At 48.8% G+C, this 25,377-nt stretch overlaps 1 protein-coding gene across 50 annotated transcripts in view; it reads left to right on the top strand.

Moving 5' to 3' along the window:
• Positions 1-25,377, top strand: part of PITPNM2 (phosphatidylinositol transfer protein membrane associated 2) — a 145,224-nt gene that overhangs the window by 91,510 nt on the left and 28,337 nt on the right. For all 50 annotated transcript variants that reach the window (XR_011542453.1, XR_011542452.1, XR_011542451.1 and 47 more), the window contains one exon: positions 14,453-14,625. Coding sequence is in view for 45 of the 50 variants with exons in the window: in XM_070629207.1 (XP_070485308.1) it covers positions 14,548-14,625 (78 nt within the window). In the remaining 5 variants the exon portion in view is untranslated. The remainder of the gene's footprint in view (positions 1-14,452; positions 14,626-25,377) is intronic.

The raw sequence follows: 25,377 nt of genomic DNA, 5'->3' as shown, positions 1-25,377 counted from the left end.
AAGAAATATTGACCTTTATTTCCCAGATGAGTCAAAAACATTAAAATAGGGGGCCGGCCCAGCAGTGCAGCAGTTAAATTTGCACGTTCTGCTTTGGCAGCCCGGGGTCCACCGGTTCAGATCCTGGGTATGGACATGGCACTGCTTGTCAAGCCATGCTGTGGTAGGTGTCCCACATATAAAGTAGAGGAAGATGGGCACGGATGTTAGCTCAGGGCCAGTCTTCCTCAGCAAAAAGAGGAGGATTGGCAGCAGATGTTAGCTCAGGGCTAATCTTCCTCAAAAAAATAAATAAAACCTTAAAATAAAATCAAGTGATTGTTCTTAGATGGAGTTTATGGGGTACTGTCCCTCAGCTCCACCAAGGTTTGCAGTCACTATAATCCGAAGGAAAAAACCAAAAATTATTTCTCTAAATCACACGTCTTTGTAAAAAAATTAAAACTGTCCTGTTCTCTCCCATTATATCCAGATTCGGATTCAGCCACCATTAATCCATCAATAAATGTCTCTAGCCTTGAATATACCACTTAAAGTTTTGATTCCTTCCAAAAATGGGGCACACTTGCCTTTTCCACCTGGGAGGATTGACCTGAGAAAGCAAGCATGCAAAGCTAAGAACACTTGTAAGCCATAAGATGCTATTGTTCATGCTAGGGGTATGTATTTCTATAAACTGATATAAATTTAGACAACAGTTGTTCGATTCTTAAGCTATTTCTATCCTGGCTGCACAGAAGGATAACCCTGAGTCCACCACTGACTGAGTGACAAGGGGACGAGGTACCTTATAATGACACTGAGCCATGGCATCCTACCTGTAAAAATGGGTGTGCTAGCCATGCAGTCGAATATTATTCAGCCGCAAAAAGGAAGCAGGTACTGACACATGCTACAGCATGGACAAACCTTGAATACATGATGCTGAGTGAAAGAAACCAGATACAAAAGGCCACACATTGCTTGATTCCATTTAAATAAAATATCAAGAATAGGCAAATCCATAGAGACAGGTGGAAGATTAATGCATGCCGGGGGTGGGGGTAGGGGGATGGAGATTGAGTGCTAATGGGTACGGCGTTTCCTTTTGGAGTGAGGAAATGTTCCTGGAATTAGATAGTGGTGATGGTTGCACAACTCTGTAAATCTACTAAAAACCACTGAATTGTATACTTTAAGAGGGTGAATTGTATGGTATGTGAATTATATTTCAATAAAACAAGTAGATAAATGGGGGTAATAGATCTAACTCATGGCCGTCGTGAGGATTAAGTAACTCATAACTTGTTCGTGTAGCCTGAGAGTATAAAATGACTGAAGGGCTTTCTAAGCCAGGGAACCAAGAGAAAGTCTGGTGATGCTCATGGCTAGGTGTAGGGCGTGACGAGCCCCTGGTAGGGCCTTCAGGAGAGTCAGAACTGGGCGCACTGTATGTTTTCTCTTGCATCCACATGGTGTGTACGAAGAACTGGGTGCGGGGAGAGGGTGGGGCTAAGGCTCTGAGCCTTCAGTTGCTCCAGAATCTGGATCTTTAAAGAGCACTGCAGTTGGCTACTGGATCCATCAAGCTTGGGAAACACGGTTTTAGGCACTATGGGGACCTGTGGGCAGTTTCTTGGAGCTAAAGGGCTTTGTTGCTTCCCTGGGCCTGCACCCCATTGAGCTGTAGCTATTGCAGAAGGAGCAGTGAGGGCTCAGAGCTGCGGGGCACCACGAGTAGGGTAGGCTGAAGGGGCAGGGACACCGGCTCCTAAAACGCCAACGTGGGGTTTGGTTTGGGCCCCTCTGGACTGGGTCAGCCCCTCAGGGCTACTTGCAGCCTGCACAACACCAGCTGCTTTTTTGGAACAAGGAAAAAAATCATAATTTGCAGCTGATGGCTGTTAGGCTCGGAACAAACTGGAATCCGCACGTAGTGGGCTCCGAGCAGACGTTTGTGTGAGTGTATTGGCCCAGGAGAACCTTGTCCAGCCAGGAATCTGTTCAAGGGCTGTGCTGCCTGCCTACAGTCCATACACACTCCGTCACTGTGTGTTAAATGCAGGAACTAACCAAGGGCTGGAGACGCTGAGGGCTGAGAATTGGCCACTGGCTTAGCCCTGCGGGCGTCACTGATGGCCTTGACCAGTGCAGTTTCAGTGGAGTGGTGGGGTAAAGTGGTTTGAAAAGAGATTGGGAGGTGAGAAAGTGGACCACAAATATACCTAACTCTTACAAGGATTTTTACAATAAAGAGAGAAGGAAGTGGAGTTAAGAGAGCTGTGGGGTTCTTGTAAATGTGGGAGCTATTACTTGCATGTTTCCATGCTGATGGGGTGGGGGCTCCAATAGAGAGGCGAAAACTGATGGGGGGCAGTTAACTGCGAGAGAAGGTTCTCCAGTGACAAGAGTGGGACCCAGTGCACAAGAGGCAGCAGGTCGGCCTCCAGTGGGAACCAGAGACGTTCCTCCGTTGTCCCAGGAGCTGCAGGTGCAGGCAGGTTAGTGGATTTGATGGTGGGAATTTGAGGAAATAAGAAAGATCAGGAGAAGATGTGTAACAGCCAATGGAAAGTGCAGGAATGGAGTCTGTGTGGCAGGATCGCTGGGGGCTGGGACCCCGAGGTGTCCAGGCAAAACCTGGAGCCTGGGCTGGCCTGAGAAGTGAGCACTCAGCACTGTTGGCTGCAATTGTCACCATATTTACATTATCATTATCACATCCTCGTTATCATAACAAGGGGTCATCAGCTTTGGTGAAAATCCCAGCCCTGCCTCTTATTCACTGGGGTGCCCTAAAGCTTCAGTTTCTCTATGGGGTAACAAGCAGAGGTGCTTTGGGGCCCGGCCTGCGGCAGAGCCAACACTGCCAACGAGCCCAGCCCCATGCTGGATGGAGCTTAAACAGAGCCCTTCTGCCTGGAGGTGCTCCTGCCTCCAAGCATCTGGCCGGGGGGGGGGGGGGGGGGGGGGGGGGTGGTTCTCCCTCCCTCTGCCCCGGTAGCTGGGGGGCATTCTCCCCTAAAGGCGTGCTTGTTTCTAAGGCCAGCATGCTCCTGGAATGCCCAGACGCAGGACCTTAGGTGAGCGGACTCGTGCACTACTGACGAGAAGGATCTGGGTACTGCTGCTGCTGAAGTAGCAGTGCCACGGGGAGGTGACCAGGAACGGGAAACGGGGGCCCCTGAGCAAACCCTTGCAACCACTGCGTGAGCCTCAGCTGGGAACCAGATTGTCTGTGGAGGTCTCTCTGGGTTTGCGTTTCCATTGTCATATCTGAGCATCCAGTGGCATTCTGCTTGAACGAGCCAGCTTTATTTGAGCTATACTCAGTGCTAGCTGTGGGGAGCACCTCTCAGAGGCCATCATGGCGATGTTCCCTGGGGCAGAGACCAGCAGGGTCCCCAAATGGACCTGGCCCCTCGTGCTCATCTTGCAAGATCTGGGTCTCAGTTTTCATTTCCTCCCATACAGATCTCCTCTCCCCTTTTCCGTACAAGTGAGGTTGCAGCTGGCAGGCCCAGCAAGGAAGTAGGAGATGTAAAATCGGGGTACAAATTGCCCTTGGCTTGCGGCTGTCCTTGAGCAGGGTGCCAGCCCTCTCTGGGCCTGCCCTGCTGTCTGCACCATGGCGATAAAAAGCCCTCCCCGCTGAGCCCCTTGGCTGCTGCTTGGGTTGGGGTGTTACAGATGAAATGTTCCAAAATCCTCAAGCATTTTTCAAGGTCCCCCCCAACCCCCACCACACATCCCCAGCCCTGCAGAGCACTGCACACTCTGTGGTGCCCCCACGTGGCCACTGTCTCGTGGGGTCTGATGACAGAGTCCCGCAGTGACTTGGCAGTCATCCCCAGCTTGGCACCCTGGGCATACAACGATGAGATTTATGGCCTTCCCTGGGATGTCGGTGACTGCAGAGGTGCCCCGGGCTTTGGTGCTCCATGGGGCCCCCCTTCAATGCTCAGGCCAGGGGCATGGAGAGAGGCTTGGTCCTCTCTCAAAGGGGTCTGCGACAGTGGGGGAAGGCTGTGTCCTCCAGCTCTTGACACCTGTGAGATCCAAGCGTCAGTCTCCTCATTTATAAAGTGATGGTTGGACTGGAGTAGAGGTCCTCTACTGTTTCTTCCAAAGAAATCTGGTGAAAGTCCAGTGTCTAACAGATAGAGATGAAACTACTCCAGCAGCTAGGATTGGACGCCCCAGCCAGCTCCTTCCAGCTCAGACTTTTCTGGGGGATGTGCTGGTTCCTGCTTTTACCCCCAGGGGACAGAGAGGCAGCTGATTGGTGGTCACTTCATCTACAAGCTCCCTCACCCTACCCTAGGCCAGAGCTGGTCCCTGGGGCACAAAGAACTGCCCCCTTCCTCTCCACCCCCTCCCGTGGCCCTGTCGCCCCCTCCCATTCATCTGGAGCCTGCCTTCCCTAGATAGAGATGGTAGGGGGAGAGTATGGGGGAGAGCTGCCCGCATGGGGGCAGGTGATGTTCTTTTAACGTTACCTACTTTGGCCCCTACTGGGGGTCCCCAGGTTTGGGAAGCAGAGAGTAGGAGAGGAAGCTTTCCTAGAGACAGACCCAAGGGAGCCAGAAGGGATGTTCCAGACACACCAGAGTCCTTGAGTCCCAGGGCCCCAGAAACTGCTCGCAGCACCCCTGTCCCCGCCAGCCACCCTCCCCACTGTTGCAAACGTCTAAGCCGGCTCTGCTGGCCTGGCTTGGAGTAGCTTCCAGACCTAATGGCCAGAATGCAGCTGAATTGCCGCTGGACAGATTCCATCCTCTGTAGTCTCTGCACAGCCTCACTCCTAAATTCCATCTGTGACGTCAACCCCCAGCTAATCGTGGAAAAACAGATTAGGTTCTGTAAACTCAATTCTCTTGCTTCCCCTCCCGGTCAGGGTGTCTCGCCAGGGCCTCTGCTAGAGGAGTTGTCTTGCATTCCTACCTGCTCTGTCCGCCCACCCTTCTGAGCCAAACCCTAATAACCCACCAGTCTTCACCACAGGCTGTCGAGCCTGGCCCCTCTGCCCTTGGAGCCGAAGCTGTTTCTGTCGCTTGGCAACGGCTTTCTACTCCTAGAAGGTCCCTGAGATCTCTAGGCCCCCAGCCGCGGAGGCCCCAACAGGCACCCTACCCTCGATTTCTCGGTGGACTCAGGTGTTCACTGTCACCCTCAAGCCCTCTTCTGTCTTCCCCATGTGGGTTCTGGAGGGACAGGCTGCCTGAAGCAGAGTAGGGTGACATCCCTTCGCCATCTGCTGTGGCCAGAGCCTTGGTCTGCACCTTATCCAAGGCAGGTCTCATCCCCCCACCCCCCGCCGCGGTGGCCTCCCTGATGTCCATGCCAAGTGGCCCCCACTCTGACATCGTCTGGCCCTGCTTTTTCCTCAAAGGCACTGTGACATGGGGACTGGGGGTCCTTTGTAGGGTCGTGAATACAGGGGTTCTGAAAACCCATGGCTTTTCTAGAGACCAGGGGCCAAGTGCCATGTTTGAGGCCCACTGCAGGGTCCGTCCTGTCCTCCCGGGTGGGGGCCTGGGTGGATGTGCATGTGGGTGGGTTTCATGCGCGGTGGTTGCCCAGGCTCCTAGCCTGGCTTCCCTCGCTGAAGGGCCTCTCGAGACTTGTGTTTTTCTTTCTTCCCTCTCGCTGTGCCAGGCCCTGAAAGCTGCCCTGTGGAAAGCAGTAAAATATAATTCTGTCTAACCCATCATGACTCCAGCGGGACCAGAGATGAAATGTGTGTCTGACCAGGCAGCCAGTGTGGGTGTAATGAGATTGTCTGAGGGTTCAGCTGCTGGGGGAGGGGGGCTCAGGGGACAGGCAGAAGCACAAGTCATACTGCCTTCTCTCATTGTGGGACTGGAGTCTGCTGTCCCCCTTGCCTCGGGCTCATCCAGAATAAAGCAAGGGGGACCCTGTCATGCCCCCACAGGTCCACATTCTGGCTGCAGAGCCAGCCAGGACCTGCCAAGGGGCCATTTGTCCTTTGGACACCGTGCCCTGGGCACTGGGCTGTCTTTCTTTCCCCCATGGCAGTGGGTTTCGTGTCTGCACCTGGGGTAGGCAGCCCAGCCAGGAAGCCCACAGGCCCCATTCCCCAGGCACCTGCCTTCCAGACCCCGCGCAGTGCAGTGGCACCTCCTAATTGCTAGCTGAGTGCTGGATGGAACTGGACTAAGCATTTTATGTGAATTATCTCATTTAATCCACAAGACAGCCCAACGTTGTCGGTGCTGTTCTCACCCCTATTTTGTAGAAGATAAAATGGAAGATCAAAGAGATTAAGCTATTTGCCCACGGTCACAGCTGGGAGGTATTGGAAGGTCTGGCTGACTCAAAGCCTGTAATTTTAACAACTACACTGCTGGTCCTTCTCTAGCTGGTTATACACATACTGTTCAAACTCTGCTGCTGCTGCCTTGTGAAAAGTTGAGTAACATAGAAAAGGGCAAGTAAAAGTTGCCCCAAATTCCATCAATCTGAGATAACCCTCACCAGCAGCATCCAGTGAACGTTATTGCAGACTCTTTATACAAACAGACAGGTACAATCAGAGTAGTAATAACTTTTTAAAAAAATGAATCATACTTTACATGCATTTTTAAAATATCAAATTTAATTTTACTTGAATTTAACCGAAGATGTCACCTATTTGCATGTATTTAAAATGAAACAGAAGGGAATTGCTAAATTTCAAAAAAACATTTCTTTAACTTAAGTGACAATAGTTCTTAAAGTTAAGGGGGGAAAAGAAAAACTTTTTTAACAGCTTTATGGAGATGTAATTCCTATACCATACAATTCACTCATTTAAAGTGTACAATTCAATGGGTTTTGGTATGTTACATTAATTTTTTAAAGTTGTGGTAAATATATATGATATAAAATTTGCCATTTTAACCATTTTTAAGTGTACAATTCCATGGCATTAGTTCCTTTACAATGTTGTGCACCTGTCAGCACTACAATTTCCAAAATATTTTCATCTTCCGAATAGAAACTCTGTACCCACTAAACGGTGACTCCCCATTCCCCTGTCTCTCTAGCCCCTCATAACCTCTAATCTGCTTTCCAAGAGAAAAACTTTTAAAAGTTTGGAGTGATTAATTTTTTTAATTAATAAGCTTTATTTTTTAGAGCAGTTTTAAGTTCACAGTAAGATCAAGAGAATGGTACAGAGATTTTCCATGTACTCCCTGCCCCCACACATGCACAGCCTCCCCCATTATCAACATCCCCCCCAGATGGTACTTTAGTTACAACTGACGAACCTCCATGGACACATCCTTATCACCCAAGGTCTGTAGTGTGCATTAGGGTTCACTCTTGGTCTTGTACACTCTATGGGCTTTGATAAACCTGTAATGACATGTATCCACCATTGTAGTATCATACAGAATAGTTTCACTGCCCTGAAAATTCCTGTGCTCTTACTATTCATTCCTCATTAATTTTTTAACCTACATAATGAACCAAAGAAATTATCATCCACCTCTGTTCTTCCACTCACAATTTTTGTTAGTTACGTTATTTGTGTACGTTGTCAAGGTTTTCTGTATTCTATTCAATAACCATAATTGCCCCAATTTCAAAAATATTAATTCAGTATTCACCAGGATTTCTCCGTTGATGAACTTATTTTGATTTATCTTTTGGTTGGTTGGATTTCAGCATCAGGTAATTTTTTTAAAGACATTATGAATGTCTAAACCCTTAAATTCATGTTTCAGAAGGTCTATTAACTTTACACTCAAAGGATAGTTTTGCTAGGTATAAAATCCTGGTTCATAATTTCTTTCTCTTAGAACTCTGTAGACATTGCTCCACTTTCTGAAATTGTGTTGCTGTGGGGGATCCTGATTCTCCTCAACCCTTTGCCCTGTGCCCCTTAGTTATGTGATTCTTTTTTTGTCCTTTAAGCTCTGTAACTTTTTTAGGATGTCTCAGTGTTCATTACATCATCAAGTTTTCCTGGGCCACAGAATGACAGTTAATCTGCAGGGTCAAGTCTTCTTTATTTCAGAGGATTTTTCTATTACAATCATGCACCCCATAGCAACCTTTAGGTCAATGATGGACTGCATATACAATGTCAGTCCCATAAGATTAGTACTGTATGGCCTAGGTTGTAGTAGGCTATACCATCTAGGTTTGTGTAAGTAAATCTATGATGTTCACACAACGATGAATTTGCCTAATGACCCATTTCTCAGAATGTATCCCTGTCATTAAGCAACACATGACTGTATATGTTTGAATATTCTTTCCCCCTGTTCTATTATTCTGTTTTCAAGAATCACAGCAATTATGTATAGGTTGGATTTCGTTTTGCCTTCTGTATCTATCATTCTGTCTTATTAGTCTTTTCCGTTTAATCTTGTGTGGTTTCCTCAAGGCCGCCCACCATGTCTAGTTGTTCACACTGTGCTTTGTCTATTTTTTCATTGCTTATAATATGGCTTTTAAAAAAGATCTATGATGTATTTATTTTTCTTTCTCATTTTTCCCCTGAGCTCTGCTAACTCACCTCTCAGCTTTTATCTCTTTTTGTTGTCAAATAATTCTTTTTTAACGTCTGTGTCTCCTTTCTTCCACCTCTCTGCCCCCACCAGTTTTTAAGAGATTACATCTGTAGCTCCTCTGAGTCTGTGGAGAACTCCTTTTCTAAAGTCTTCCTCTGTTTCTCCAGATGATTCCTCTTGTGATCTCTCTTCTTCATTTGCCCCCCACTCTTAATGTGTAGGACCCACGTGGGTTCCTTTCTAATTATTCTTCTTTACCTGCTTTCTCAATAGCAGTGTGTGAAAAATGTGGGGAGTGATCTGGTGCAGTCTGAAGCTGCCTTTTGGGCTGATTTATTGTCTGGAAGATTCTCTTCCGAGAGCTGTTACGTATCCTGCGCCCAGGGATTCCATCTCCCTCGGGTTTCAGGGTTCCTGCGGTCATCGTGGCTCACAGCAAAGCTCTTGAGCTCTTTGACTCTCTGTATTAGCACCAGGGCCTCACTGCCCCTTCTCCTTCCCGAGCCCCACTTCACTCCTGGCATCTCCCTTCCCTGGAAAACTAGGTTCTGTCATAGAAATGGCATGTTGGCGTGAGTTTCCCATCAGCTCTCACTCTTCTTCCATTCCACAATGTAAAATGACATCTCTGCATGTACTCAGTTGTTCACAGCCCCAAACTGGAAATTACCCAAATGCCCATCAACAGTGGAAAGGCTAAGTCGATCATGGTACATTCACCCAGTGAAATACTAGACAGCGATGAGAATGAGCAGTCCTCAACTATGTGCCGCACCCTGGACAGATCAACAACTGTGAGCATGATGTTGGTCAAGAGGAGCCAGGATCGCAAGAGCATGTGCCCTGTGATTCCACGTGAGAGGCTCATTCTGTAGCTCACGGATAGTGGATATTGGCAGTTCATGGGCTTCAAGTACAGAAGAGGCAAAAGGCAGGGCAGCGCTTGTCCATGGCTGGGGACTTGTGACTAGAAGGGGGCACAAGGGGGGCTTCTGGAGTTGTTAATTTTCTGTTTCTGGATCTGGATGCTGGTCCAATGGGTGTGGTCAGTTTGTGAAAATATATCTAGACTTATGATATGTGCACTTTTTTGTATGTTTGTAATACTTCAATAAAAAGTGGGGGGGGAAAACCAGAAAGATGCCTGTCCTCTCCTGGGGGCATCCACCGCCCGAGATCTCACCATGCTAGTGGGAAGACTGTGGCCTGCCTCACCTTCCAGGAGGTGATACTTATTTGGGGTCCAAGGTGGCTCATGTTAGCTCTCAACGGGCTCCCTCCTCCCAGCTCAGACTTCGTGGCCTCTGGCTAGTGTCCCTCATGGATGAAGGTTTGAAGATATAGCCACTCCCTCATATCATCAGCGGTGGTGAATTCTCCCCCTTTAGTAGTTTCAAGTTGTTTTGGAGGGAGGAAGGTAGAATGGAAATGCTCCGACTCCACTATCTTCAACAGGAAGTCAGGGCAGATTTCTGAACCGACTACTGTAGGGGTCACTAGAAAGAAACAGGCCTGACTTTCTTTCTTAACTAAATAAAATGCTAGTACTTGACAGACGAGAGGCTGTCGGCCTTGAAGGACAGCACCCAAAGTGGCCAGCGCTCAGCGATCACCCTTGTCCGTCCCCAAGTTCTGCAGGACTGGCCTGAGGGGAGCAGAGCTCTGAAGGCTTCCCAGAGGGGTGCCCTGGCGGCGGGGGTGGCCGCATGCCTTCCATGGGGGCTGCTTAGATGATGACATTTGCTTCTGTGTGGAAGTGCTGGTTGTGAAACTTATGCTTTATAGTCACGCCTTGTCTGGGGAGTGCGTCTTTTCTCCCCCGAGAGACAAAACCCTCCTGGAAGCAAGTGACCATCTCTTGTCAGCCTGCTCCTGTCCCACCCCTAACACCGAACTCCATGGGCATGTGGGTGGGCTGTCACGCTGGGCTGCAGGGAATGGCCTCATCTCAGCCTTGAGCATGTCTTGCCCTGTGGCCAGTGGCTGCAGGGTGACCTCAGTGTTTCCACCCCAGCCCCAGCCCCTCAGGGCATAGCATCGTGATGCTGGGGGCATACCAGTGGGAGGTCACTCCAATGGCTCTGGACATTCCTGCCTCAGGGCCTTTGCTCATGCTATTCATTCTCCTGGAGCATGTCCTTCTAATTAGTGAGCAGGATCTCACTAATCCTGAAACAGCCTGCTCACGTCATTTGAAAGTTCCACCTTCCATGAAGCATTTCTCCAGTCCCCTCTGGCCTGAGTGATGGACACCACTCCTGGCAGGTGCACTTTTGTCATCTCTGTGATACTCATGGTAACTCTGGACAGCAGGTGGTGGTATCCCCATTTTATACATGGAGAGACTGAGGCTCAGCAGGCACAGAAACTTGTCCTGAGGGGGTCACATGGCTAGTAAAGGCCTTGTCAGGCTTTCAACTCGCATCCCGAAGAGAGGCTGCACCTGTGACCTCCTCTCCCGTTTGTGTCGCTCTTAGAGCCCTGATTCCTCTCTCCTATTTAATTAGCCACCTGTGCACTTACCGGTAACTATACAGAACGCTTTATTTTGTTCTTCTCGTTGTGGAAGGAAGTTCTGTCCTAGTTGTGTACCTACCTCTGTACCTCTCTAGCTCCTCATGGGCAGAAGCGCAGCCGCCTTCCTCTAACTCAGCCGCAGATGCAACTTCAGCCGAAGCATTCACGCCGTCTGGCAGTCTCCAGACCTTGGTCGGCTCTGAGCCTTGCCTGCCAGCCCAGCTCTCCTGGTGCTGGAGCTGCCGAAGGGCCTCTGGAACCTCTGGGGTTGTGTCCCCCCTCTGTCTCTGTGCCCTCTGCCTGCACATGGAGATGTGGACACCGCCTGCGTGATGACAGCTCACCGGGCAGCTGGTCTTTGGGAGGAGAAAGCCGAGACCTAAGGCGGAGGTGATGGTCACTGTGTACCTGTTCCAGACGTGTTCACAGAGCTCCGAAATCCCAGGATCAAGCCAGCGTCTGGGTGCTAGCTCCTGCTTTGGGAGCTCATCCCTGGCTTTAAAATGGGGGGAAGCTGGGGGTTGTCAGGAGGAGATGGGGCTTCTGAGGAATGTATGTAGCCCAGCCCCATCCTGCCCCCTCCCCTGAGTGCCTGGCAACAGCGCCTGGTGGGCTGGAAGAAGCCCCTGGATGGACTTGGTTGGGCTTGTGTTTGGGGAGAGCGGGCAGGTCATTTACCATGAGCTGTTGAGACCCCAAAAGGGCAGATTGCTCAGACTTCTAGAGTTTCTCAAGAACGTTTAGAGATTGTGGCTAACCTCTGTTACTTAGATGAGGAAATGAGACTTGCCCAAGGGGTCTCTGGGTCATTGAATTTGTTCCCCCCAGCAGAAGGAGCACACAAAACGATGTGGAAAAGCTTCAGAAACACGACCTTCATTGAATCTTGGTTTTCCCTTCCCTGTCTCCAGTCCTCATTTCATCCAGCTTCTCCCAAGCATGTGGTTCTCTCTCCTTTGAGTCCAGAGGTTCCCAAATCGAGCGCCTCCCCTACCCTCTGGCCAGTTGGAAGTCCATCCAGGTGTCAGCTTGGATGCCTTGCTGCCTCGGCTGAGCACAGGCTCTTGTTTCCTACCCTCTCCTGGAAGGAGGTGATGCTGTGGGGGCTCAAGGGCCATCACTCCTCTCTCCTGTGGCCTCAGCTTCCAGCCAGACTTGAGCATAGACCTGTGGGCCTTGGGGCAGGCAGGTCTCAGAGCCAAGTAGGGGCAGCCTACACCTTTGCTTTCTCCTCCTCCTGGACAATTTCAGCTCGGGCCCTGAATCCGCATGACCTCTCAGCTGTGGGCTGGACCCACCTACCTTGGAGGAAGGTTAGCAGTGATCTGTTTGCACTTGAGCATCGCCTTGGAGAGTTCAACCCCTCCCCTCTGTGGTAATCTCCTGGGTTCGGGGTTGATGGGGAAGAGCCAGGACCAGGAGGGGCAGTAATGACGAGCTTTACTAGGTGGTGCTCAGACAGGTTGCTCCAGTGGGAGAGTCCCTCCTAGCAAGAGGCCTTCCAGATGCAGCGATGTGGGCCCACCACCCAGAGGGGACAGGGGCGTGGGACTAGGGGCTCACCTATCTAGGTGACGTCGTTCAGAAACATGATGGGGGGCCTCTGGGTCGCAGACCTCCCTCATTTTGAGTCTTTATGGCCCCGGGGTTAATGTTATCTGTGGCTAGCAGATGTTGGGTATATAAAGGAGATACTCTCTGACTGGCTAAAAAGATGTTTATCTGGACTGTATTTAAAGCAATTGGATGTGTGAGGATTTGAGTGTGGTGCTGGGGCTTTGAGCTAACAGTTCTTCCTGCTATAAAGAAGTAAATAACATGGGGGTCATTTTAGGCTGATAACACAGGGACCATCTCTGGCCCATTTATATAATACCCCCAACCCTCTGTCTCTCTCCCTCCGTGGTTTATTAAAGAATTTCTTTCAGCCCTGTGTACTGATTGTCCTGAGAGTTCTGGTATATACACTTTGCCCAGTCTCATTAGAGATCCAGTAATGCGTTAGTGCCTGGAGATGCTCAGGCCTCATTCAGATGGTGCCCCAGGGAAGCTGCCTGCCTGGTCAGGCCGTCGCTCTTATCACTCAGCTGGTGCCCTGCCACCAGTCACTGTGAATCTTCACCGACTGCTGTCCCTGGTGTGGTCCTTCCAAAATGCTATCCTGATTCTGCCACTATCTATATTGGAAACGTTCACTCAGCTTCCAGTTAATAGCATGTAATCTAAGGGTAACCAGATGCATTGACAGCAAAGCCCCCACCATCTAGGGCATGAATTATGATGGGTGACTTCATTTTCCAGATAACTGAGAGAATGCTTCCTTCAAGCATTAAGGTTTTTTAAAAATTTGATTGTTTTAGGTGCAAGTCTTCATCAAATATATTGTCATCTTAAATAGAACCTACTATGAGTGCTTTGCTTATTTTTTTAAATAGCTTTATTGAGATATAATTCACATGCTATACTAGCCACCCATTTATCGTATTTATCTCTTCTACCTCCAAGACCTAGCCCAAGGTTAGCGATAGAATAGGTGTCAATAAATAGTTGCATTGGGGGCCAGCCTGGTGACGCAACGGTTAAGTTTGCACATTCCGCTTCGGTGGCCCGGGGTTCACCGGTTCGGATTCCGGGTGCAGACATGGCACCACTTGGCAAGCCACACTGTGGTAGGCGTCCCACATATAAAGTAGAGGAAGATGGGCACAGATGTTAGCTCAGGGCCAGTCTGTCTCAGCAAAAAAGAAGAAGATTGGCAGCAGATGTTAGCTCAGGGCTAATCTGCCTCAAAAAAATAGCTAACTAAATAAATAAATAAATAGTTGTGTTGGACTGAAGTGAAACCACGCTTAAGATCACCCCTTTTGGGTAACTCAGGACCTTCTGCCAGGAAGCAGCAATGCCATCTGTGTCTGGTGACACAAACAGAGCTGATGGCCCCGACACTGAAGGGTCCCAGACCACTGGTTTTTTAATTTCTCGCATCCGTTTTTCGCATAGTTTTGTTCATTCTGCCGTCTTTCCAACAGCCAGCCATCGTCAGTTGCTGCCGTCCCAGCGCCTGGCTCCGGCTCCTCCAGAGGCCTGGGGACTGAAGCTGCAGCTTGTTAGAACTGCACGTAAAACAGGAGTGTGGTGCTCTCTGCTCTTCGGGATGCGGCACCCTCCCACTGCCCGGCCCCCACCTGTAGGATGGCAACCCTTTATTTTCCCGTGGTTGGTCAGAGCATACACATCTTCTACAAGATTGTTTAGCAAACAAGGAGAATGGAGGCTAGGGAGGTGAGAGAACTTGCACAAGGTCACACGGTGGGCTCATGGTGAAGTCGAGACAGAACTGTAGCCTCGGGTCTAGACCAGGCCTGAGCTGTGCTGTTATGGCCACCAGCCTCTACAGAAAGTGACTCTTCTGTCCCTTCTTTCCCTTTCAGGGGTCCTTGGTGAATTTTGTCATGGTTATTTAAGGACCCTGGCCTAGAAGTCCCAACGCGCAGTTCCCCATCGACGGGAAGGCTTGGACTCCAAGATGATCATAAAGGAATACCGGATTCCTCTGCCAATGACTGTGGAGGAGTACCGCATCGCCCAGCTGTACATGATACAGGTGGGTCATGGGGCCGGGGTGGCGGCACTGGGCGCACAGCAGCTCTCAACACCCACGTGTTGAGACACACACTGTGAGAGACAACACCCACGTGATAGACACAGCACCGTGTCTCCAGGTGGGCTCCTGGTAAACATCTGAGTTGCATGGAGTCCTGGCTTCCAAGCACGATGCCAGGCACACAGTGGCACGCTGTGGGTGTTAGCAGCTGGATTGTCTCGCCAGCACTGATGATACTAACGCTCCTTGCATTTAACACCTGTCATCGCACTGGTCCAGAAATGGTCCTCCTGTTCAGTCAGCTCGGGCCACCTTAACAGAATACCACAGACTTGGCGGTGTAACCAAAAGACCTTTGCTTATCACAGTTCTGGAGCCTGGAAGTCCGAGATCAAGGGGCTGGCTGATTTAGCTCCCCCATGAGGACCCTCTTTCTGGCTTGCACACGGCCACCTTCTCACTGTGTCTACAACATGGTGGAAGGGGTGCAGGAGCTCAGTGGCGTCTTTTCCTAAAAAAGCACTGATCCTGTCCTGAAGCCCCACTCTCATGATGTGATCACCTCCCAAAGGCCCCACCTCCAACACCATCACATAGCGGGTTAGGGCTTCAATGTGTGAATTTGGAGGGAAGCAAACATCCTGTCCATAACACCCCACTTGACAGACGGGAAGGTGCGAGGCCCAGAGAAGTTAAATGACTTGCCCAAGAGCATCGCGTCTCTCCCGACTCTCAGGTCCACACTTTCCTCACTACCCTAGGCTGCCTGGGAAACGGCAGCGTCAGCTTTGGGGCTGATTTACAGAGTCACGAATGAGTTTGAGGATGACAGATTCCTGTGACAAGCCTCCCTACTCAGTGCCTGACGAACCTGGAACACGGGATCAGGAGCCCTAGGATCTGGCTGTTTGTGGCCCAGACATGACCACAGCCCCCACTCACTGGGGTCCTGCTCTGTGGAAGTCCCCCTCCCAGCTTCCCTGCCAGCCTCTGGCTCATCCTTGGTGCCCCAGCCCTGTGCCCGGCCCGCAGCTTTCCTCTCAGTTGAGGGGCTGATTAGGAACCTGCTCTTGGCCTGGTTCTGGCTCCTCTGGGCATATGGATGCCTCAGTCCAGCCTCTGGCCATGCAGCCCCCTGACGACAGCAGCGTCACACGCAGCCCTCAGGGCAGGGAGAGCCCAGCCAGCAGGGCCTCCACCTGCATCCCTGGGTTTGCTTGGTGCGCCCTTCAACCTGGGTCCGGGAAGTTAGGTATGAGCTCCCCACAGAGCCCGGGCCCCCAGCTCTCTTCTGGGTGGAGCTCGATGAAGCTTACTAGAGTTTAACCAGGCCCCAGCATGGGAAGCTTGACTGAGAAGAGAACAGAGGCAAACGCAGCCTCTCTGGGGGGCTGTTGGCTCCAAGCTGCTTCAGAAGCAGCACTCAATTCCCTCTTGAACCACTTATCCCTTAATTATTCCTAGAGAGCAGGGAGAGAGGAGAGACTTGCATCAGCCCCCCAGTCTGAGCACTCTGGAAATTGCTCAGCCTGCTCAGGGACCAGGCTGATCTGCCAAAGCTGCTGTTTGTCCTGCAGCTTCTTAATTCCCACCCAAGCCAGGGAGCCCAGACCGTAGCAGGCTGCCTCTCAGCTTCGCCTCGCCTGCTAGGCTGGGTGGTGTTGAGATCCTGGGGGACTGACTTTCAGCTTTAGGATATTCATAGCTTTTTTGAGCATTTAATCTCCTCTGACTCTGGGCTCCTCAAAAACACCTGCCATCTTCACACCTTTTTTTTTTTTTTTTTTTACTGTGGTAACATTGGTTTTATAGTACTATATAAATTTCAGGTGTGTGTCATTATATTTCGATTTCTGTGTAGATTACATCATGTTCACCACCCAAAGACTAATTTCAATCCATCACCTCACACAGGTGCCTAATCACCCCTTTCACCCTCCTCCCTTCCCCCCTTCTCTGGTAACCACCAATCCAATCTCTGTCTCTATGTATTTGTTTGTTGTTGCTGTTATCTTCTATTTATGAGTGAGATCATATGGTATTTGACTTTCTCCCTCTGACTTACTTCACTTACCATAATACCCTCAAGATCCATCGATGTTGTCACAAATGGCCAGATGTCATCGTTTCTTATGGCTGAGTAGTATTCCATTGTGTAAATATACCACATCTTCCTTATCTATTCGTCCCTTGATGGACACCTAGGTTGCTTCCAAGTCTTGGCTATTGTGTATAATGCTGCATTGAACATAGGGGTGCATATATCTTTACGCATTCGTGTTTTCATGTTCTTTGGATAAGTACCCAGTAGTGGGGTAGCTCAATAGTATGGTAGTTCTAATCTTAATTTTTGAGTAGTCTCCATAGTGTTTTCCACAATGGCTGCACCAGTTTGCACTCCCACCAGCAGTGTACAAGGATTCCCTTCTCTCCACATCCTCTCCAAAACTTGTTGTTTCCTGTCTTGTTAATTATAGCCATTCTGACGGGTATGAAGTGCTATCTCATTGTAGTTTTGATTTGCATTTCCCTGATAATTAGGGATGTTGATGTTGAACGTCTTTTCATGTGCCTGTTGGCCATCTGTATATCTTCTTTGGAGAAATGTCTGTTCAGATCTTTGGCCCATTTTGTATTTGGGTTGTTAGTTTTTTGGTTGTTGAGATGTATGAGTTCTTTATATATTTTGGATATTAACCCCTTCTCAGATATATGGTTTGGTATGGGAGAAGAATATCTTCTCCCAATTGTTAGGTTGCCTTGTCGTTTTGTTGATGATTTCCTTTGCTGTGCAGAAGCTTTTTAGTTTGATGTAGTCCCATTTGTTTATTTTTTCTATTGTTTCCCTTGCCCGGTCAGACATGGTACTTGAAAATGTGCTGCTAAGACTGATGTTGAAGAGCATACTGCCTGTGTTTTGTCCTAGAAGCTTCATGGTTTCAGGTCTTACATTCAAGTCTTTAATCCATTTCGAGTTAATTTTTGTGTATGGTGTAAGATAATGGTCTACTCTCATTCCTTTGCATGTGGCTCTCCAGTTTTCCCAACACCATTTGTTGAAGAGACTTTCCTTTCTCCATTGTATGTTCTTGGCTCCCTTGTCGAAAATTGGCTGTCCATAGATGGGTGGGTTTATTTCTGGGCTCTCGATTCTGTTCCTTTGATCTGTGTGTCTGTTTTTGTGCCAGTACCATGCTGTTTGGATTATTATAGCTTTGTAATATATTTTGAAGTCAGGGAGCGTGATACCTCCAGCTTTGTTCTTTTTTCTCAGGATGCCTTTGGCTATTTGGGGTCTTTTGTTTCTCCATATAAAGTTTAGGATTCTTTGTTCTATTTCTGTGGACGCTGTATTTGGAGCTTTGGTCAGGATTGCATTGAATCTGTAGATTGCTTTAGGAAGTATGGACATCTTAACTATGTTAGTTCTTCCAATCCAGGAGCATGGAATATCTTTCCATTTCTTTATATCTTCTATTTCTTTCAACAGTGTTTTATAGTTTTCAGTGTACAGGTCTTTCACCTATTCACCCCCCTTTTTGAGGTTTTTTATTTTTAACATCTATCCTTATGCCTCCAATTAATGCAAAACACCTCATGGGCTTGTACATAATGCCTCCTGCAGGCCCAGGGCTGCTGGGCATGCTGGCTCCTCCGAGCCCCACCGGCATCTGCCTGCCCCTTGGGGCCAACCTCTCTGCTCCCACCGTGGCATTTGTCTTCCCTGCCTCTGGCCCCAGGTTTCTGGGGGCTCCATCCACCATGGGGGTGATGACAAGCGCATTATCTCCATTGTGTGACGTCTCACAGAGGTGAACATAGGTCAGAGCTCGCCAGCTGTACCTTCACATAAACACGGTTTGTCGCATGTCAGTCAGACCTCAATAAGGCTGTTAAAAAACTGAGTTATATTCACCAGACTTTTCTGTGCCTGCTCTGGGCTGAGGACTAGGTACAGAGATGAATGAAAAATGGTTGCTGCTCTCCAGGGGTGCCTCGGGAAGATGGATGCCTACACAGCCCACTGAATGGAGCCTGGAGCAGCGATCCGGCAGCCAGGGAGCCAGATGTTCGCAGGGCTTTGGGCTAATGCTCCAGGAGTGCATCGCTCTGAACTGGGCTGTACGAGATGGATAGGCCTTTAAGGAAGCAGCTGCGTTTTTAGGGGGGAGAAGAGCAAGACCTTAGTTAATTTCCCACTAGTCCTGCTTACCAGCAGAGGTGGCAGCTCAGAAAGGGCCTGCCTCCTGAACTAGCTGCCTCCTCCCGAGGCTGTGAACAAGATGGGAATAGCTCACATGTCCAAGCGCCTCGCCAAAAAAACAAAGCTGGCCTGGTCAGGAGAGAGCCTTCTAACCCAGGAGGGGCCCAGCAAATGCTTGCCCCGGAGTGAGCCATCAGAGGTGGCTTGGCCAGGACCCTGGACAGCTCTGAAAACTGCTGCTTTCAGGGGTTTCTTGGTCTTTGCCTCCTCTTCCCCTTCCCCTTCATCTGCCCCAGGGCTGCGGCAGAGCTGCTCCTCCACACACCCACCCCAGGAGCCTCCTGTTTCTGAAGGGTCCTGGCGTCATTGGGTCTGAGCTTTCTCTGCACCAGGCCCGTGGTGACTCAGGCCCCTCCTCTGCAGTCCCCAGGCCCCAGGGAGGGGGAGGAAGAGAGGGAGAAGGGAAGATTCCCTACCCAGCCTGTGTGGGCAAAGTAGGCTGAGTCACCAGTCAGGCCTCGCCCTGGGCATGTGTGGCCCTGGGGAGCTGGGCGTCTCTCTGCTGCCCGTCCACCATCTCCACGGGAGGCACCACAGCGCTGCTTACAGGAATGGTTGGCAGGGAAAGGGTGGCTCCTGGTGTGGGCAGAGAAGGTCAGCGCAATTCAGGAAGAGCTTTCTCCTAAGTGGCATGACTGAGTGCCAGTCTGTGCCGGGGAGGCTCGCCCCATTTGGATCCATCACTGGAAGGGAGCCAGGCGTCCACCCTTTGGGATGCCAACTCCAAAGCTGAGGGAGAGGCCCAGACTTGGAACTAGCGACAGTTGGGAGCAGAATCCATTTATTCATTTGACCAATCTATATTGAGCCCTACTGCGCAGACGTACTCAAGTGCTGTGTGAGGAGGACAGGCTGAGCCAGTCTGGGTCCCGGTGGCTCTGCCACTGCTAACTGGGGCCCTTGCAACCCTGAGCAGACTACTGTATCCATCTCCTGTGAGTGACTGTAGCCATTGCCCCCCAAGCGATGATGGCGGCCTGGGTGCCAAGAGGCTGACATAACATCACCTGCTTTAATCCTCACCGCACCTGTAGAGGTGGTGATATTTGTACCCATCTTACAGATGAGAGGTTGAGGCTCAGAGATGTCAAGGAACTTGCCCAAGGATACATAGCTGGCCCAGTGCAGCCAGGCTTTGTCTGCAGGCAGGGTTGGCCATCTCTTCCATGGTGTGTGGAGATGTCCTCATCCACCCAGCTCTTACCTTCTCTGATGTTGCAGCTGTTGAGGGTTGGAGTAGAGATGCCCCTGCCCCGTCTGCCTCTAAAGCCTATGCCCTTCCCTAGCACAGCTCTACCCCCATGCTCGCCTCACATGCACACATCTGCACCTGGGGGACGGCCAGGCCGGGGTCGGTGTGGTCAGCCTTAGGAGTCAGCCACACACTGGGGAATGTGCTGGTTCCAGAAGGCTTCTGTGGCCAAGGGCTTGGCTTCATGGGGGGGCACTGGGTGGGAGGCAGCGAGGGGCTCACCTGTCAGGCACGTCTGGGACAGCATGAGGGTGCTGTCTCTGTTTTCCCACAAGCAGGCTGAAGCTCACTCACCAGAGGTGATGGTGGGCGCTCGCCCAGCTGGTTGACTAGTGTCCCCCCAAAATTCGTGTCCACCCAGAACCTCAGATTGTGACCTTATTTGGAAATAGGGTCTTTGCAGATGTAATCAGTTCAGAATCTTAGGATGAGATCATCCTGGATTTAGAGGCCCAAGTTGAATGACTATTGTCCCAGTAAGAAGAGGAGAGGACAGAGAGAGACAGAGGGAAGGTCATGTGATGCTGGAGGCAGAGATTGGAGTGGTACAGCCACAGACCAAGGAATGCCTGGGGCCAGTGGAAGCTGGAGGAGGCAGGAAGGATCCTCCCCTGGAACCTCCAGAGGGAGCTTCTGGGATGGGCACATTGCTCTCCCAGAGTGGGGCATCTGAGGCTGACTCAGGCCCCGCTCACCTGAGTGGGCATGGGACTTCTATGCAGCTCACTGAGGCCAGGTGGGAGGGACCCTCCCCACCCTAGCTCCCTCTCCAGACTTCCCTGTCCCTTCTCCACCCTTGGCTCCCTGGCTGGCTGGGCACCCCACCTCACCCTCAGAGACTGCACAGCCCTGGCCCCTCTGACCTGCTCATCCTCTTCTTGCCGAGCTGCCTGGCACCCCAGATGTATTAGTTTTCTGGGGCTGCCGTGACAAAGTCACAGAAATATCTTCTTTCACAGTTCTGGAGGCCAGCAGTCTGAAATCCAGGTGTCGGCAGGACCGTGCTCCCTCTGAGCGCTCTAGGGAGGATCCTGCCTTGCCTCTTCGACCTTCTAGTGGAGACTGGCTTCCTTGGCATCCTTGGCATGTGGCTGCATCGCTGCAATCACTGCCTCCATCTTCACCTGGCCTTCTCTTCTGTGCATGTCTGTCTCTCTGTTTTCTCTTCTTATAAGGACCCAGGGCCCACTCTAATCCAGTATGATGTCTCCTTAACTAATTACATCAGCAAAGACCCTATTTCTAAATAAGGTCACATTCTGAGGTTCTAGGTGGATGTGAATTTTGGGGGGCCCTTCAACCCACTACACCAGGGCTTGGGCAGATATCTAGCCCCATGTCCACTTATAGTTTTAGAAACTGAGACGAGGGAGAAGTGACTTCTCCAGAAAGAGAGGGAGCTGGTCACAGAGTTGGGACTAGAATCCGCTGATTTGTTCAACATGTATCTATCAAGCCCTACCTTGTGCCACAGTGTTTTCCTGAAGGGGCTCCTGCTGTGGGCGAGCAGCCCCAGAATCCAGCAGGTCTCAGTTCCGGTCCCAGCTCGGCCATTTGGTAACCAAGTAACCTTGGACAAGTCCTTCCACCTCTCTTATCCTCCACCTTTCCATCTGCAGATTGGGAATAGCAGCAGTGCTGCACCTGTCCCAGGGGTAGTGGCAGTAACTAAAGGAGAAAGAACGTGCAGAGCACATAGCACAACCGCCCATAAATGGAGCTCCTGTCAGAGGTGGGAGCTGAGAAAGCATCCAGGAGGAAGTGGTCGCTGTTTTCATCACGGAATTGCAGCCATGTTCCAGGAGCTCCTTTAAAGAGCGAGGGATGGTGCACCCCTACTCTGACCCCATCTTTGACCGCAATCAGGGTCTTTTCTTTTTTTCTGAAGACTAGTCACTTTGGGCCATGGAGATATAGCACATCTTTATACCCCAGAGTGGGTCATGCCCCAGGGGTGAGGCAGTGCCATTGGGAGTACTTGTGTGCCTGTCTGTGTGTGTGTGCACGTGCACACCTGCTGTTCAGGAAGCTAACTGAAGATGGCCTTGGCAATGCCATCATGTTACCATGGAAACAGGTGCTGGGCTTAAAGTCATGAGCACTTCGACCACAAGCTTTCTGCATAAGCAGAAACCTGAGCTTTTGGACACTGGGAAGGACAGTCATAGCAGAGACACTTAGAGGTGACCCAGGCGTCATATCTCACAGGCGCTGCCACCGGGGCCTGTTCCCACTTCCCACATCTGAGCTCTCTGAAGTCTTAGTGAGTACAGGAGGCAGCACTGGGTTTTGTTCATTTGGGGTTTTTTTGCAGGTACTATCTATTTATTTAAGTCTGATTTACATATAGCAAAATGCGCAAAACAGAAAATCATGTAAACCACACCCGTCAAGACAATGGAACATTTCCGTGACCCCAGAAAGTTCCCTCTGCCCGTTCCCATCAATCCCCCATCATCCACCCCAACCACTGTTTCCGTTTGTCACCAGGAATTCGTTTTGCCAGTTCTAAAGCTTCAGATAAATAGAGGAGCACGACATACACCCTTCTGTGCAAGGCATCTTTCACCCAGGAGGATGTGTTTGAAATTCATCCATGTCGTGTGTGTCCGTACTTCATTCCTTTGTTATTGCTGAGATGCATTTCATTGTGTGACTGTGCCACAATTTGTTTATCCGTTCACCTGTTGTTGAACCTTTTGGTTGTTTCCCATGTCTGGCTATTATAAATAAAGCTGCTATGAATGTTTTACTTAGAAGTCTTTGTGTGGGCATGTTTTCAGTTCATTTGTGTAAATATCTAGGAGTATAATTGCTGGCTCATAGAGTAGATATGTGTTTAACTTTATAAGCAACTGGAAGCACTTTACCCAAGTAGATACAACTATTTTATACTCCCACCAGCAATGTGTGAGAGTTCTGTATCTTTGCTAACATTTGTTATTGTCCACCTTTTGAAGTTTAGCCATCCTATGTGATGTGTAGTGATATTTCATTGTGGTTTTAATTTTTGTTTCCCTAACTGTTGATATCAAACATCGTTTCATGTGTTTATTTGCCATTTCTATATCTTTCTTTTAACTGTCTGTTCAAATCTTTTGCCTTTTTTTAATTTAAAAAATTGGCTTTTTTATCATCTTACTGAATTCTAGAAATTCTTTATATATTCTAGATATAAGTCCTCATATATATATATATATATATATATATATATATATATATATATATAAAATAAGTATTTGCTCTCAGTCTATGGTTTGTCTTTTCATTTTCTTTTCTTTTTTTTTTTTGAGAAAGAGTAGCCCTGAGCTAACATCTGCTGCCAATCCTCCTTCTTTTTTTTTATTTTTCTGAGGAAGACTGGCCCTGACCTAACATCTGTGTCCATCTTCCTCTATTTTATATGTGGGACGCCGGCCACAGCATGGCTTGACAAGCGATGCATAGGTCTGCACCTGGGATCTGAACTGGTGAACCCCAGGCTGCCGAAGCAGACCGTGCAAACTTAACCACTGTGCCACCCAGCCGGCCCCCTGTCTTTTCATTTTCTGAATGGTGTTGTTCAAAGAGCAGAAGTTTTAAATTTTGATGAAGTCCAGTGTATCAATATTTTCTTTTATGATTAGTGCCTTCTGTGTCTATTTTTTTAAAAATCTTTTCCTACCCCAAGGTCATGAAGATAGTCTCCTTGTCATTCCAGAAACTTTATTGTTTTAGTTTTTACATTTAGGTCTCTCATCTACATCAAATTAATTCTTGTATATGGTATGAGGTAGGGGTTGAGGTTCGTTATTTCCCATTTAGATGTCCACTTGTTTAGCACTATTTGTTGAAAATAAAATTTGATCAAAATTTCCTTTCTCTATTGAATTGCTTTGCTGTCATGTTAGATTAACTGACCGTATGTGTGTGGTTCTATTTCTGGACTCTTCTGTGTTGTTGGTTTCTCTTTATGTCGGTTCACACTGTCTTGATGCTGCAGCTTTACAATAACTCCTCCGTCTCTGGACTTCTCTTTCAGTGTCGCTTTGGCCGTTAGAGGTCCTTTGCATTTCTGCATATGTCTGAGAACAAGCTTGTCAATTTCTAAGAAAAATCCTGCTGGGGTTTTGATTGGGTTTGAGTTAATCTATAAATCATAAATCAACTGGGGAGAATTGATATCTTAACAATATTGGGTCTTTGATCCGTGAATGTGGCATCTCTTTCCATTTATTTAGATTTTCTTTAATCGTTCTGAACATGTTTTATAGTTTTCAATGTGGAGGGCTTAAAAATCCTTTATTAACTGTATCTCTAAGTACTTTATATTTTTTATGCTGTTGTAAACGGCATTCTTTAAATGTTTAATTTCTAGTCATTTGTGGCAAGTATGTAGAAATACAAGACTTTTTATGTATTGATTTTGTATCATGTGACTTTATTGGTTTTTTTGGAGATTCCTTAGGCTCTGTTATGTATACAATTGTGTTGTCTATGAGTCACGACAGTTTTCTTTCTTCCTTTCCAGTGTTTGTTCCTTTTTCTTGGTACATTGCAGTGGCTAGGACTTGAGCTCAATTTTAAATAGAAGTGGTCAGAATTGACATCTTTGCCTTGTTCTTGATCTCAAGGGAAAAGCATTCAATCTGTCACCATTAGGTATGATGTTAGGTGTAGGTTTTGGTAGATACCTTTTATCAGGTTGAGGAAGCTTCCTTCTATTCCTAGTTTGCTGAGAGTTTTTATCAGGAATGGGATTGAATTTTGTCAAATACTTTTTCTGCATCTATGGTTGTTTGTTTGTTTTGTTTTGTACCAGCTTTATTGAGATGTAAGTCACACACCACACAATTCATACTTTTAAAGTGTATAGTTTGTCGTTTTTATGCATTCACAGGGTTATGGAACCATCACCACAATCAATTTTAGAACATTTTCATCTCCTCAAAAAGAAGTCATTCTCCATTTTCCCCACATCCCTAGACAACCAGTAATCTACTTTCTGACCCTACGCATTTCCCTGTTCTGGACATCTCATACCAGTGGAATCATACAGTATGTGGCCTGTTGTGTCTGGCTGCTTTCACTTAGCACAGTCCTTGCGAGGTTCATCCAGGTTGTAGCAGGTGTCAGTGCTTCATCCCTTTTTATGGCTGAATCATACTCCACTGTGTGGATGTCATTTGTTTATCCATTTCTCAGTTCATGGACATTTAGGTTGTTTCCACCTTTTGGCTATTGTGAATAATGCTGC

The sequence above is a fragment of the Equus przewalskii genome, chromosome 7 (assembly GCF_037783145.1).
Source record: "Equus przewalskii isolate Varuska chromosome 7, EquPr2, whole genome shotgun sequence".
Classification (NCBI taxonomy): domain Eukaryota; kingdom Metazoa; phylum Chordata; class Mammalia; order Perissodactyla; family Equidae; genus Equus; species Equus przewalskii.
The sequence above is the reverse complement of the archived record's forward strand: the minus strand, read 5'-3'. Positions and strand labels throughout refer to the sequence as shown.